Raw genomic sequence first — 16621 nt, forward strand, 5'->3', positions numbered from 1 at the left:
AACATGATGCTCAGTTTTCTGTTGCTTCATTGGTGTAAAGGTGTGATGATCTTCTTGCAAAGAAAGACAAGCTAGAAGAGGAAAACCGACAGCTTATGGCAGCCATTCATAAAATCACAAAACCTGCTGCTGAAGGGAGTAACTCCATAGGTTCTTCTGGTTCCCAAGAATCGATTCGTGGAGTGGAAAGGGCTGCTCAGAAAGTACAAGCACTAGATTCCTGGGTTGATCAGCTTCATGATCAATGTGTACAAGTAATGAAAGACATTTTTCAAATAATGTCTAAGTTGGAAATCATTGAGGAGAAATTGGATCAGACTTCTAATACTTTCAAAAAGAATCTGGAAAGTGTTGAGAAAAGTCTGACAATCTGGCGTACCATGCCCCAACAACAACTGAGTATTTTGCAGGAGCATGCCATCATCTCTTCCAGGGTCACGTACTTGGAATTTGAAGAACTCATGGAAAACAAGACCCTTGTTCTTAAATCCCTCATTGAGGAGATCAGTGATGCAAGGAGATTCCGGGGTGAAGTTTACCGAGGTATTGTCTCACATTGTGAAAAGGCCTCTTGCAACATAGTAAGTCAGGATGGAGAGCTGATTCCAGAAGAAGAAGTTCTTGCTGATTTACAGATGAGGATTCATAATGAATGGAGGAGCGAACAATTCTTGGCAGCTTCGATTCAAGCATTGATGAAACACCAAGCCTTTCTGCATGAAATCCAGTCCATCCTGGATAAAAACAATTGTGTTCCTTCGCTGTCACGACACTATTGTGAAGACTATGGTTGTTGCCAAGAACACCCATGAACCGAATCCTGAGGAATTACAAGCGAACATTCGGAAATTTTAAGGATTTGTGTCTTCACAAAATGCAACTTAAGTGTTTTTCAACACTTAGTTGAATTTTCCCTCTTTTGTAATTTTTAGTTTTGACAAGTTGCATGTAAAAGTTTTTTTTGTAAAATGCAAGTTACACATTACTTGCACTTTTTTAATTACATGTAAGGCAACTACAAGTTGTGTCCGATTAGGACTGTAGTTGGAATAAGTCTTAGTTAGTTGAAGTGACTCTTAGTTAGTTAATGAAGTCTCAGTTGTTTATTGAATGAGTCTTGGTGGTTGAGAGAATTTCTCAAGTTAGTTAGGATCCTCCCACCTTTTTCTCAAGGCTCCTCTTCTATAAATAATTGAGGAGTCCATTGTAATTATCAGATTTTGGAAAGCAAGCAAAAACTTTGCCAAATTTACAGCAAGAAGTCTTTGAGCTTATGTATGTGGATTGAAAGTTTTTGAAGAATAATAAAGAAGGATTACTCAAGTTTTGAGTCTTTGAGCTACATGTTTGAGTTTGAATCTTTTTATTTCTTCTATGCAAAGTGTTTTATAAAAGAGCTTAGTCCAATCTGATTTGAAGTCTTTGAGCTGCAAGTAGAGAAGATTAATTAAAATAGGAAACTCTCTTGAAGGAGCAACAAGTCTTTGAGCTTGCGTCTATTCTTGAGGAAAAATTACTGTTTGATAAGAAATAGCAGCAAGTCTTTGAGCTTGCATTAGTTCTTGTCTTTGTGTTGAAAGAATAGATTATTCCAGTCTTTGAGCTGTTATCTTTTATTCGTTGTAAAATTTAGTATAGCAAAGGGTAGATAGGACTTCCAATAGTCAAGTCTTTGAGCTTGATATTGTTGTCCCGCCCCGAAGGAAGTGACAGAAGTCTTTGCGCTTTCAGGAAACTTCATTTCCTTTCTCTCATTTCACTTGAAAGTAGTTATTGCTGTTCATATTCAATCGCTATCCTTTTTTGTTTTCTATGAAGAGAAAAGGATATTGTCTTTCTTGAAGAAAGAAGGAAGACTGCTGTACCATCCTATTTTTTATTTCAGTTTTAGTTAGATAGGGGGAGCCTTCCCTTAATTAGGACTGTTTTTACTCGTGTGCTGTGGTTGAAACCACAATTTTGTATATTTCCCCAAGTGTACAAAATTTTCAACCAACATATCTATCATCTACTCTTCTTCGCCATGATCATCCATATCAAGGTCCTCAACTATGAGGCACTCCAAATAGTCATCACTCTCAAATTTAGGTTCTTCTGATGGTAGAATAATAGGGGGTAAATCAGCTAGTCCTTTTGCTTCAACCACTTCATCCACAATTACTGCAACTTCTCCATCAGGTGAAATTTGATCCCATTTTGCTGAAGGACCCTCATTGTATTTTGGATCTACATAAGAGAGAAGACAAAGTGAGCTATGAATGTACATCAGGTTCTCTGCTCTCTTTGATCCTAATCGGTTGCTCTTTAGTAAATGAATGAACCCATAAGTACTTCAATTTCTCTCACAAGATGAAGAGCCGGCTACTTGTGAAAGCAATCGTATTGCAATTGATTGCAATTTAGGGGTTTCACCTCCATGGTTCTACCACCACTCTATAGGGTCTTTCTTTACTTTCATATCATATATAGCTTCCACGAAAGCAAAATCACTTTGCCCACATGAAAACTTATTCCATTGAGTCCTCATAACTGAAGATTCCTCACTTTGGCCATAAATCTTTTACTCGCAGCCCAAAATCCCTTAATTACCTCTCTATCCTGATGTGGAGCCCTCTTTTTGGTCACTTCTATATCATACCATTTAGGATTAAGGGTGTAGGCAGCACAATGAAGAGGTGTGTTAAGTTTGTTCCATCTTCCATGTAACTTTTCCTCTATCAAAGGATATAGAAAAAAAATGTTTTGCATCTGTTATCTTCTTGACTCTTTCACACATGGAAACTATTGCCTCATAAACCTCTCCCAAACATGCTTTGTTTGAATTTGCAAATCTGATCACCTCACATATGGTTTTAATAAAGTCTACAACAAACTTAACATCAGCCCAAAAATGCTCATCAAGGACCATACCTCTCACTTCAACTACAATATTTGATGTGATTGTGTCCAAGCTGCCCATGCATCACAAGCAACCGTGGAACACAAAGCTCCTTTGGCTTCACAAAAGCGGTCAAGAAGAATGAAGTAAGAAGCAAAATGTGTATCTATAGGTTTGAGAAGTTCCACCTTGTCAAATTTACGATAAATGTCATGTGTGTGGTGATGGTTACATATGAACATTTGTATTTATTTGCCCTTCTCTATGAGATCTGAAATCTACTGGAACTTGCCAATATCTTTGAGTGCATTATCAAACGAATGCACACAACATGATGTCCATAATATTTGCCTGTACCTCTTTTGCACCAACATGCTTGCTGCTTTACAACAAGGGCAACATTAATATTGTTTTACCCCCACCCCTCTCCCTGGCCCCCTCTTCTGCCCCCCCTGTGTGCTTTTCAATTGGTATTAGAGTGGGATTTCTTCAGAAATAGAGCTTAAACGCTTGGAGGTTGATTGTGATTCCACACATGGATTCTCTTGAAGCTCTTGCAATGAATAGAGCACCTTTATTTGATGGCTCCAACTTTGCATTCTGGAGTGTTCGAATGTGTACTTATCTTATGTCTCTTGATTTTGATGTTTGGATAAGTGTGGTGTCAAGTTACACAATTCCTTCAATTCCTCCAACGGATGCTGATGGGAAGAAGTATTTTGAAAACAATGCAAAAGCCATGAATGCAATCTTATATGGTTTGTCTAAGACAAAATTTGTGAAAGTCATGCATTGTGATACACCTCATAACATTTGGGAGAAACTTCAGAAAGCATATGAAGGAGATGACAAGGTTAAGAAAACAAAACTTTAAACTCATAGAAGAATTTTTGAAAGTCTCAAGATGCAAGAAGAAGAAAATGTTGTTGCTTATTTTCTGCGAGTGGATGAAGTTGTCAACTCTATTAAGGGTTTGGGAGACAAAAGTTGAGAAGCCCACTATAGTTCAAAAAATTTTAAGGTCTCTTACTTTGCGATTTGATTCAAAGGTTTTAGCAATTGAAGAGATGACAAAACTTGATAAGTTGATTGTTGATAAGCTTCATGGCATTCTAAGTCCGTGAGATGAGAACAAACTCTAATTCTTCATCCAAAAGGGAGGTAGCCTTCAAAGCTTCTAACAAAGGAAAGGACAAGGAGTATGTATCTAGTGAAAGTTCTGATGAAGAATATGATTCTGAAGAAACACATTTCATGAGAAAGCTCAAGAAAGGGTCTGGTAAATATAAAGGCAAGTTGCCTTTCAAGTGCTTTAACTATGGCAAGGTAGGATATTTTGCAGCTAAATGTCCTTATGCAAAAAGTGTGGACAACAACTATGAAAAAGAAGGCCAAATTCAATAATAAAAAGTATAAGGGAAACGAGAAGAAGTCTCAGAAACTCAAAAAGAGTTTCTATTCAAACGAAGAAAGTTGTTCATCTGATGTCAGTGATGAAGAATCTTTAAGTGAAGAAATATTGTTCATGGCCATAGAAGAGGTACATGCTGAAAATGAAGAAGATGAAGATCATTTTGATGAAGAAGAAGTAGAAGTTGATTTTGAAGAAGAGCTAATCAATGCACTAAGTGAAATCAAGAGACTTAGAAAGAAACATCAGAAGTTGAAGTCGCTGCTACAATAAGAGAATGAGACAAAAACAAAGACATCTCAAGCTCTTGAAGAAGTAGAAAAATTGATAGTCGATTTAAAGGTTCAGGTTGAAGAAACAAAGAAAATAGAAGAAGAAATTAGAAATCAACTTAAGCTCAAGGAAAAAAATTGTGAGACTTGAAGCTGAAGTAGTTTCACTTAGAAAGTTAGATAAATCTTTGACACATCTGAATCACGAGAAGATAAATCAGAAAAGTTCCATGTCATTGGATGAAGTCATTGGCTCACAAAAGTTGTCTACTGATAAAGGTGGAGTTGGTCTTGAAGAAGGTCAAAGTTCTAAGTCTACAAAAGAAAAACACCAGAAGATCAATGTGGACAGCACAAAGGATTCACCATAAAAAATCTGAAATAATGCTTTGAAAAGGCCTCCTATCTCAAGGCAAGCACATATGACTAGGTTTAACATTTCTTTCTTTTATGGTTATTGTTTCTTTTGCAATTATTTTGGACACAAGGTGATCAACTGTAGAATGTTTGCAAGAAATGATTTCAGATTTATTAGTAGGAACTCTTTTGCTCCTCTAAGGAATTACAATGTTATATGTTATAAATGTAATAATTTTGGTCACACTACAAAAGCTTGAAAACTTGGTATGGCAGATTTCTCTAAGCAAAAACAAAAGGTTGAGAAAAAGGACAAAGCAAAGGAGGTTACTAAGGTTTGGAGGAAGGAGAAAGAAGTTTTAGTAGAATCCTTGATTGTGCAAACAACCTTTTCTGCACAAAATGAAAAAGACATATGGTATATTGACAGTGGCTGTTCTAGACATATGGTTGGAGACAAGAGCAAGTTTCTCACTCTCAAAAGCACTAATGGAGGAAAGGTAAGATTTGGTGGTAATTCATCTCCAATAATCAAAAGTAAAGGTATACTTGTGTTGGATGATGGTGAGACCAAAGTTGAGAATGTTTTATATATAGAAGGTTTGAAACACAATTTACTAAGTGTTAGTCAATTGTGTGATCAAGGACACAGTTTAGTTTTCAATTTAGATTACTGTGTAATCAGTATAGGTGGTAAACATATTGCTGATGCAAGTAGGCCAGCTAACAATCTTTACATTCTTGACGATATTAGAAGTGAGAAGTTGGGAATGATTTTACTCCATCTTTGAATCGCTGTTCTATTCCCCATTTTAGTTATGTAGGTTGATATTAGTCATTGATGTCAAAGGGGGAGTAGGAAGTCAAGGGGAGCGACATTGTTTCAAAACAGTTTTGGTTTCAGATTGGTTGTAGATGGAGTTGCTGTCAATGACAAAGAGGGAGATTGTTGGATATTTTGTCATTGATGTCAAAGGATGACATTTAAGGTTGTACATTATTGGAGGATTACTCAAAGTAATAGGGAACTTTGTTTGCCTCTATGAAAATAATTGGTTTGAGATGCTTATCAAGTTGCGGGTTATTCATTAGATCCTAAGTTACTGATTCTTCCCAAAAAGCCCTGGATTCTGATTCGGATTCCGCTCAGGTCCTGGTGTGAGCCTGATTCTTGGTGGATTCCTCCTGGGTCCTTCCTAGGGTTCTGCTACGCAAGACCCACAGAGGACCCGACCACTTGGGAAGGACCTGGGAGGAATCCATGGGGAACCCAGGTGGACCCGGGCAGACTAAGGCCCGTGGGTTCCCAAAAACGGGGCCCACGGGTCATAAAGCTCCAAAAAACATTTAAAAAACACTTTTAAAAAAAATATTTTTTAACCTCTAAACCCTAATTTCACCCCTTATGACGCATGAAATGCATCAAAACATTCATTCAGCTCATTTTATTTGCATTTTCATGACATTTTCACATTTTGAAACTTGAATCAGTTAAAACATGAATAGTATCTTTTTTTGCAAATTATGAATATGATATTAGTTATTAGTTATTACATTTACGATATATGAATATTTATTGGCATTGGCAATTATGGATTTATGATTTATGATTTATCGTTTATGTATGGAAAGTCACATTGTATATTTCATATTTGTATGGATTGTATCATTGTAATAATCAATAATGGTAGTGATAGTTTATAAATTATATAATTATATTTTATAATTTTTTGCCAAATCCGCGAATCCGTACCAGATTTTGTATCCATATTCGTACCCAAATCTGTAACTTAGATTAGATCTCATCAATTTTGTGTTTGAGCTACTTGGTTGCTTGGTTTAGCTACTTGGCTGCTTGGTCGAGCTACTTGGTTGTTTGGTTGAGCTACTTGGTTGTGTGTTTAAGCTACTTGGGTGTCAGCTTGAGCTGGTTGCTTGTCCACTTCACCTGCCAGCTTGTCTACTTCAGTGTGATACATCATCTTTGGAATCTTCAAGTGTGTGGTGCTTGGTTGGTTTTAAGCACACTCATCTATGTTTGGATGTCTTTGTTTCTTCAAAAGCTATGTGGTATTGATTAATAAGAAATTGTTATTAATTTACATGTTATGGCTGGCAGTCTCTATTGATCTTTTTAAATAGGAGCATCGAATATTAACTATGCAACAACCGCGTGAGGAATATAGCTAACATGGAGGTAGTGCGCACCGTGATTATTGTTGATTTTATGGTATTGCTCGTTAACCGCAGGCAAACATCAGAACTGTTGCCTTCCCAACCATAGACGATAAGCTCTTATCGTCACCCTTGAGTACACTACACGTCCTTCATGTTATTGAATTCATGTCTATTGATGCAATCATGACCTTGCATATATATGAATCAATACCTCCTAATAGACCTCAAGTCGGCCATATACTTTTGGCATCAAGGATAGGATCAGACCTATATATTAGAAGTTACATATGAGTCTCCCTTAGTGACAAGTTACATTTAACTTAATCACAAGTTACACACAAGTGGTTCGCCCAAATAGGGCCTGCCCCAAATTAGACTCATACAACTGAGATATCCAAATGCCAAGGCCGACAGGCCACTTGGCATTTTGTGCACTAGGTCGGCCCTGGAAGGGATCCGACCTAGCCACACAACAACACTCCCTCTTACCTAGGGAGGATTCCTTCTGAATAACCAAGTCACATAGTGACTACCACCATGGCTACTTCCATGAATAATACGTTCACCATAGCTACTCCCAGAGGGTGAACAAGCACATAATGGAATTTCTTCCATGATACCCACCATACCTACTCACAGAGGGTGGGCTCACCATGCCTACTCGCAAAGGGTAGAAGAGGGCTTTCACCTCAACCTTCTCCCAGAGAAGGGTGCATTACCACCATGCCTACTCGCAGAGGGTGGATCCACGATACCTACTCACAAAGGGTGGAATGAGGGCTTTAACCTTAGACTTCTCCTTGAGAAGAATGCATCTCCACCATGCCTACTCGCAGAGGGTGGAATGAGGGCTTTCACCTCAAACTTCTCCCAAAGAAGAATGCATTAACAAGGGATTGCACCTCGAACTTCTCCCTCACAGAGAAGAACTCATTAACAAGGGATTGCACCTCGAACTTCTCCCTCACAGAGAAGAACTCACTAACAAGGGATTGCGCCTCTAACTTCTCCCTCATAGAGAAGAACTCATTAACAAGGGCTTTCACCTCAAATTTCTCCATCACAGAGAAAAATGCATTAACCAAATCTTCATGATGACGTGGCTCCCTCTGAAGCTGAAATGTCAGGCTCCCTCTAAAGCTGAAATGTCAAGCTCCCTCTGAAGCTGAAATGTCATGCTTCCTCTGAAGCTGAAGCATCAAGCTCCCTCTGAAGCTGAAATCAATCTTCTGACTTCCTTGTCCAAGGTTACTTTTGACGATACGTCAGACTCCCTCTGAATGTTGATTCTTCCTCTGCGAAGAAATGCAAGCAATCTTCCTTCCTTGAATGCAATCTTTGATTTGTCTTATCTTTTATAATTTTGCTTAGCAATGGAATTTCCATTCACTTGGATTGATCACACCGAAGCACCTAGTGATGATCTGATGGCTGCGTGGCCTTTGGGCCTCGCCATCACTCATCATTTGTCCACAATATCTGCTCCGTGTATAGCTTAAGCATCATCTGAAGAACTGCCTTTAATACCATTCACAACAAAGTGATGGACCAACCACATAAATGCGACAGGAATCCACCTGTAGCAGGGTGTGCCAGAATGCTAAGCTGCAGTGCCCATCCTAGGACAACCGTCAGATGATCTTCAAGAGCGACATAAGTAAGAACTCGAATAACTAGACCTTCAGTTGCAATATCATCCGATTCGCAATCCCATCCAATTATGCCTATGCAGGCTTCAGTGAAACGAATGCTTCATGTGACTCTTGAAGCTTCTAGGATGATGTGAGAGTTGTTGCAAGGCGTTATTGCACGGAGGCCTTCTCCATCATTCTTGATCGTTAGGTGCCTCCATTCGCTTTCGTCCCCATACGCACACATTTCACATTTGTGTACGGCTTAATGTGATCATCACAAAACTCGCCACTATGCTGCTGCTCGATCTCAACCTTCCATTACACTGAGTAGTCGATAGCACGTGTACCGACTCGCGTTGCTTCGTTGAATCCTCAGAATGCTTGCTGCCACCTTGTCGATGTCTCTAGCCACGAGCGTTGTGAAGCGAGCGATCTCCGTCATTTGCTAGTAAAATGTTATGATTGCCAGAGAGAATCCTCCACAAGATGTTCTCCCCAAATGAAGAATTCAAATATAGAATGTTAAAACGGACAGAGATGTCCATAGCAACTCCACTTACCGTCAACATTTCGATACCAGGCTTAGCAACTTTCAACGCCAAGGCATCGGACTGAATCGGTCATTGAGTACTAATGACAGATCTATTTTGATCATCGGCACCTCAACGGTCATTACTCACCGCAGATTATATGCGATGCTCATGTCTGAGTTGAGAGGCTCGATAATCGACTTTTGTCTGCACTTAGATTTCTCATTCTGCAAATTACTTTGATTGAACTCCCTCAAAAGCACAGGATCTACCTTCAAGTGGTTAGGCTCTATAGAAGGAACCCGCTTTGATACCATGTTGATTTTATGGTAGCGCTCGTTAACCATAGGCAAACATAAGATCTGTTGCCTTCCCAACCATAGACGATAAGCTCTTATCGTCACCCCTGAGCACACTACATGTCCTTCATGTTATTGAATTCACGTCTATTGATGCAATCATGACCTTGCATATATATGAATCAATACCTCCTAATATACCTCAAGTCGGCCATATACTTTTGGCACCAAGGATAGGGTCATACCTATATATTACAAGTTACATATGAGTCTCCCTTAGTGGCAAGTTACATTTAACTTAATCACAAGTTACACACAAGTGGTTCGCCCAAATAGGGCCCGCCCCAAATTAGACTCATACAACTGAGATATCCAAATGCCAAGGCCGACAAGCTACTTGGCATTTTGTGCACTAGGTTGGCCCTAGAAGGGATCCGACCTAGCTACACAACAACAATTATTGATGGCAGGTTCAACATATAACCATGTGTGTTCATAACATATAACCATGTGTGTTCATAACATATAACCATGTGTGTTCATAACATATAAGCAGTGCTAAATATAGAGGGATAATGCCACTTTTAATTTGGTGTGTGGAGATACACTTAGAGTGTTATATATATGCAACAGTGGGGTGCTATCGTGGCAATTTGTTTCTTTTTTCTTTTTGGATTCTAGTTGCAAGTCTGAGTGGATAATATGTGGGCAGTATGTTATAAAGTAAGACCAAAAATGACAAATACGTTATCGATTTTGAAGCTGCATAGATTTAAAGGAGGTTTTGAGCTTTAATAGTAGATGATTGGCATACGTTGAAAGAAGATGACTAAGTGATGTTGAGAAACGTGAAGTCCAAAACAGGAGCATATTGTGTGTGTGCATGCTTGAACTGATTATAACTTTTGTCGCTAAATGAAAAATATATGTGCTACATACAAAAAGATATAAGAGAGCGCATGTAGCAAATGAAAAGGGTGCGTGCGGTTTACAAAAGATATATAGGTGTGGTTGTAGTAGAACTGTGTAGAGAAATGACAGTCCTAAAGGGATAAAAGGTTAAGCAAGGTTATCACGACTTGTGATCAGATTGTAGAGGTTGAGAAAAGAAAGCATAATGAATTTGAAGAAGAGAAACATATAAAATCAGAGATTTTGAGGTTGGTGCCTTATTTTGGTGGAGTAGGTGCTTCATCATTGCAGTTTGTGCTTTGAGGAGAGTTGGTGCTCACTTGTGTAATCTGGGTTGGTGCCCAATTCTTGTTAATGAAAGTATTGGGTGTCGTGGTTTTTTACTCGGAATGGTTTTCCACATGAAATTTGGTGTTCTTGTGTCTATGCCTAATCTCTGCATTTCATTCTATATGCTTTCAAATTTTTAAAAGTTGAAATACTGATTCACCTCCCCCCCCGTGTGCTTTTCATGACTAAACCTCTTAGTGGTGATAATATTCATCATATTCAGAGATAAGATTGTATTTGTATCTGATTCAGTTATTAAGGGGGGTAGTTCAATATACCATGGATTAAATAAGACATGGCATTGATTTTATTTTGGATGTGTAAAGTAGCACTCAAATTAAGAGCATTGCTATTACTTTGTTGAGAATTTCTTTTAGTTTGCTTTTGTAGGCTGTTTTACAGATAGCCAACTTGGCTTCCCTTTCTAAAGTCTATTTAATGGACACAATTACAATGAGAATCCATTTCTTGTTTGTGGATTTGATTCTATTGAAGGTCTTTTCATAACTTTAGTAGAGAATTGTCATAAAGTATTAGGTTGGAAGTTTAGAAGTAGGCTCTTCTTCACTGTGAAATTCAAGTTAAGATTTAATCTATAAGGCTATCTCCTTGTGATGCAGGAGCATACTGAGGAGGTGTTCAAATAAATATTTCCTAGAGCTGTGGCTTGTTTAAATCTAGAAACTGAAATAGTGGGGAATATTCCTGGCTTCTAATTTCCTTAAATAGTTTCAGCATAATGTGAAGTAACGAGTGGTGGCTTCCCTAATAAGGTGTGGGGAGTTTTAAAACAGATGGCAGCTATTAATGATTTTGGCATTTTCTGAGGAGTTGTGGCTGTCCTTAGTGGTGGTGTACTCCTAAATCTAGAACCAAATGCATATATATAGACAGTCAAAACATTTGTTAAGAGGAGGAGATGACATAAAGAAAGAAATGAAGATATACCAGATTAGGAAAAAGGAGATAGTAGAGCAGCGAAGTGGGAATAGGAAGTTGGTGTTGGAGTAAAATGCAGATTATTTTGTAATTTGTGGGCATGGATTTGTAGTAAAATTATAATTTGTAGGGTCATGGCTGTTACAATCCGTGGAAGATTTGTGAGTAGGATTAGAAGGGTGTGGATTAATATTTGTAGCAGATATTGCCAATATATGTAGTATTGATTCAATGTGTGGTTTATTTCTATGTAGTCAACATCTCTTTGGAGCTGTTGCTTTTCTAAGTATTAGTGTTGAGTATAATCTTTCATATTCCATCTATTTTGTACTAGACAGTTGCAAGGGTCGAAGTTTGTAAGTCTAAATTCTTTTTGGTACGGAGCCTGCTGTTTTGTGCATTTCTATGTAAAATCTATCACTTCAAATGATATGCAGATGTTAAGTTTGATTGCTGATGAGGCTGTAGTTTTTGTCTGACATCATATTACATATGTAAATGAATGACTTGTATTTGTGAAGAGCTGCTCGGGTTGGTTGCTCTTCAATGGGTACTCTGTACTTGACTGCATCACTTTGTGGGATGCTGTATGATAACTTCTAAATTTTCATGCTAGCAATCAAGTGGGAGACCAAACACGCTCCTGGTTCATGTGGACAGACTTTCACATCTTGATCTTTGTTCTTTACGAGGTTGATTTAGTACTTATGCATTTTACATTCAATAAATTGACATGGTTGTTGTGTTTGTTTTGGTAAAATTCCTGGAAACAATCTGGCTTCTGATTCAAGCTTTTACCATCTTGCCCTCATATTAAATTTTGATAGACTTTGATGTTTTAAATTTCATGGAAATTTTTAAGCTATATTGATGATTATAATCTGAAAAATGAAGTTTAAACTTTATATTGATAATAGAAAATAAAATTTGTAATAGCTTGATCAAGTTGTTCTATGCTCTCTATCACTGTAACTTACAATTATCCATATTTAAGTCTTAGGCATGTTACATGTAATTGTATTGTTGAATTTTTGTTGCACTTTCTGTTTATCAACCATTCAAATAAACATTCTGTAACTATATGTAAATTTGATCAATACTTTATATATATGCAGGTGGCACAATCATTTAAATCCAGAAATAAAGAAAGATGCATGGAGTCAGCAGGAGGAGTTGGCGCTAATTCGTTCTCACCAAATTTATGGAAACAAGTGGGCAGAGATTGCAAAGTTTTTGCCTGGGAGGTATAGTTTTAAATTGGAGACAACTCTGTGATTATATCAAGGTCTAACTTTCCAGGGTACAGATACAAAAATGGTGTCCAATATAGAGACTGAGGTCTCTCAGTATATTAGTTAGATAGCAGGATATGGAAAAATCTATCTATCTATCTATCTATATATATATATATACCAAACCAAACATATACGAACTCATCCCCTTGTCCCTAAATCTTAATTTTTTTTTTTGTATCAAGAGGTAATCAGTGCAATGACGACAATTTCATCTTCCAAATTGTCTCAAAACCGCGACCACTATAATTAAACAAGTAATCTGAATTCTTTTTGATAGTACCAAATGGGTGCTCATCCAATTGTCAAGAGATGATCAAAACAAGATATTCATTTCCATGTGGGAAGCAAGGTGATAGTGCCCATGGTGTAGCGAAGTTTCTCAGTGGATCACCTAGATGTGAGGACATGGAAAAATATACCAAGTTCTCTCTCTCTCTCTCTCTCTCGGACTTTCTATCTGTTTGTGTGTGTGTATAGTTAAAACTTAAAACCATACAGAACCAAACATATATAAACTCCTCCTACTGTCCCTAAAACTTGGAGAAATACTTGTATCAAGAGGTAGTGCAATGATGACAATTCATCTCCCAAATTGTCTCAAAACCACACCTTTAATTATAGAAGTAATCTTAATTTTTATTGATAGACACCGAAAAAAGTGTCATAATACAATGCATACTATATTACAAACATGCTTTGGCCAAAGGCTTATGGATATATCCCAACCTTATCATGTCGTTTGTATTCTCTTTATCCCAAACAATTCTCAGTTCAGAACCTTTGGATTCTTGTTTACACTCACTCCGATTAGTGAAATTTACATTTTGCAATATGATCGATCCAAAAGACTAATTAGGTCAATTTTTTGTCATCATGCCTACACTCAATCCTGACACTCAATCCAAATAATGAGTTACAACCCAAAATTGTTTGGTCAAGTCTTAGTCATGTATCTCAGTGAGGCTATACAACTAATGTAAGATGTATCCAATAATCATTGAGTCAGATGGAATATGGTTAAGGTCTGCTTGTGTAATATGTTTGTCTATTCCCGATCCCAACAAATACCATTTAAGTGCTAAAAGGGCTCTCATATTCAAAATGCTCAACACTCAACCTATATAGTGAGTTTACAACCCAAATTGTTTAGCCAAGTCTCTGTCATGCATCCCAATCAGGATACACAACTATTATAAGGTGTATCTGCCAATCATTCAATTAGATGCAATATGGTTAGGGTCTGCTTATGAAATATGATGTTTTTTTTCCAATCCCAACAGATACCATTTAAATGCTAAGGGGTTATCATATTCAAAATACTCAACACATGATTCTAGGTGTTTGCTTAGCTAAATCTAACTGTCATAACAGAGGATAAATGTCTGTCACTATGTTTTTTATTCACATACCAAAGCATGATACTCATAGCATGTATTGATGCTCACAAGAGTTCGCAAGGGTGATTCTTAGACTGTGGTGAAATGCATACTTAGTCAACAAACTTACAATCATTCTCCGTCCATAAGGCTGTGGGATGTTGAAGCTTTGCTTAGGTAATGTTTAAGGTAAGTAGGACTGTTTACAAGTCCACGCAAGCTTTAAGTCCAAAAGAATCAAAATTCTAATTTTTACTGAAAGGTTAAAGTTACGGAAGCTTTTTGTCAAATTTTGATCATAGAGTTTTCAAGGTCATATTTCTAGGTTTTATAGAGTGCTTGAACATAGGTATTTCAGCTAGTGTTTTGTTATTTTTGAAATTCATTTTCAGCCATTTTCATGTGCTTAGGGTTTTAATGTTTTCCCAAGGGTTTAAAGACTTGTTTGCAAACTTGCTTCAGCAGGTGTTTCTTGTGCTTTATGATGATCTTTCAAGCTTTGAATAAGAGGGTTTCAATTAAGTCCTCCTTTCACAAGCATTGTAGCAGGCTGTTATTGGTTTCTAAAGGTTTTTGGCATTGCAGCTTTGTTTGATATTCATGTTCAGCTTGGTCAGAACATATGTCTGTCCTTAACAGTAGTGTTCAGTGGGGTTGTGATCATCACAAGAGAAGCATATACATCATACTTAATATTATATTTATATAAATTAAAAAAATCTAAATTGAAACCCTGGTGGTTTGCAGCCTAGCACATAACTAAAACACAATAAAATATCATGTTACTTTGTGATTTCATGGAAGGTCAGGCTCAGCAGGTTCAGTTCATCTGCAAAAAAGGAATGGGCATCTGCAAGATCAATGAAATGTACACATTCTCTCCCAATCCTCCCGGAAATAGAGATTAGTGTGGTAGTTTTGCTGAGCATCTAGAGTTTTTCCCAAATTTGTCCAACCTAGCGTCCTGTTGTCAAGTCAATGCAGCAAATATATGCCTTAAATGCAGCCAGAAAACTCATCGAAAGCATTGCCGAAGACCAACAAAAAGCCAAAGAAAAGTAAATCATCACACTCAGCAGAGTTTTTTCTGATATCATGAGTTTATTGTTTATTAATTGTGAGTATGGTGAGATTTATTGGAAAAATTATGACAATTTTTTGTTATTGCATGGTGGTGAGTTTTGTTTGTGAAGAAAACCCAAGTTCTTCTCAAGAGATCATCTATGAAGGAAACATAATAATTATCTTTTTCAAGAGATGGTATATATCAGCGAAGCAACAATCGTCAAAAAATCGCGATTATACCCGATTAATCAGGAATCGCCCAAGTCGCTGATTTTTTCCCCTCGAGTTTTTGAAAAAATCGTGTATTTTTGGTCAACGACTTTCAACGATTTTTTCAGCATTTAATCACGATTAAACAGTTCGATTAATCAGGTATAAAAATTGCGCATAAAAAAAGCTCAAAAATTGATGCTAAGACCTCCCCCCCCCCCCCCCCCCCAAAAAAAAAAAAGCAAACTGGGAAAAAAACCCTGCAAACTGCCTATAGCAGCTCATGCGACATATTATTTCCACACCTGCTCAGGAAACGACCAAAAATTGCGTGACGAGTTCCTGCAGGCTGCAAATTTGGCCATAGTTTGGCGAATACGGTGTAGGTAATCATATTAATTAGCAACAGGTATTCACATATAAACTACTTGTATTAGATATACCTGTTGCATCCACAGATTAGATGCAACAGGTATTTCATTATATTATAATCGTATTAGTTAGCAGTTCATTATATTTATTATTTATTAATGTTACTATTGATTAGTTAGCATTTCACTTCATTATAAAGATATTAGTTAGCATTTCATTATAATAGTAACACAATAGTAATACAGAAATACAGTAATACTTAACTGTATTACTATTCAACAGTATGAATATAAAGTTATAAACAACAATATTTGTCTATGTGAAAGCCATTTAACTGTTTTAGTATTAGTATTACTGTATTCATATTTTACTAATACTGTTAATACTAATACTTAACAGTTAACAGTCTTAGTATTAGTATTATTGTTAAGTATTAGCATTAGTATTACTGTTAAGTATTATATTCATATTTCATATTAGTATTAGTAAAATATGAATACAGTTAAGTATTAGTATTACTGTATTAGTCTCTGAGATAGCATCAAACATAAAATTTCTTAAGT

General features: G+C 37.0%; 1 protein-coding gene across 1 annotated transcript in view; it reads left to right on the top strand.

Annotated features, from left to right (window-relative positions):
• The window catches only part of LOC131030810 (transcription factor MYB3R-4), a 96870-nt gene that overhangs the window by 30036 nt on the left and 50213 nt on the right, over positions 1-16621 (top strand). The window contains exon 6 of the mRNA XM_057961728.2: positions 12856-12984. Within this exon, the coding sequence (XP_057817711.2) occupies positions 12856-12984 (129 nt within the window). The remainder of the gene's footprint in view (positions 1-12855; positions 12985-16621) is intronic.

Source organism: Cryptomeria japonica, chromosome 4 (genome assembly GCF_030272615.1).
Source record: "Cryptomeria japonica chromosome 4, Sugi_1.0, whole genome shotgun sequence".
Taxonomy (NCBI): domain Eukaryota; kingdom Viridiplantae; phylum Streptophyta; class Pinopsida; order Cupressales; family Cupressaceae; genus Cryptomeria; species Cryptomeria japonica.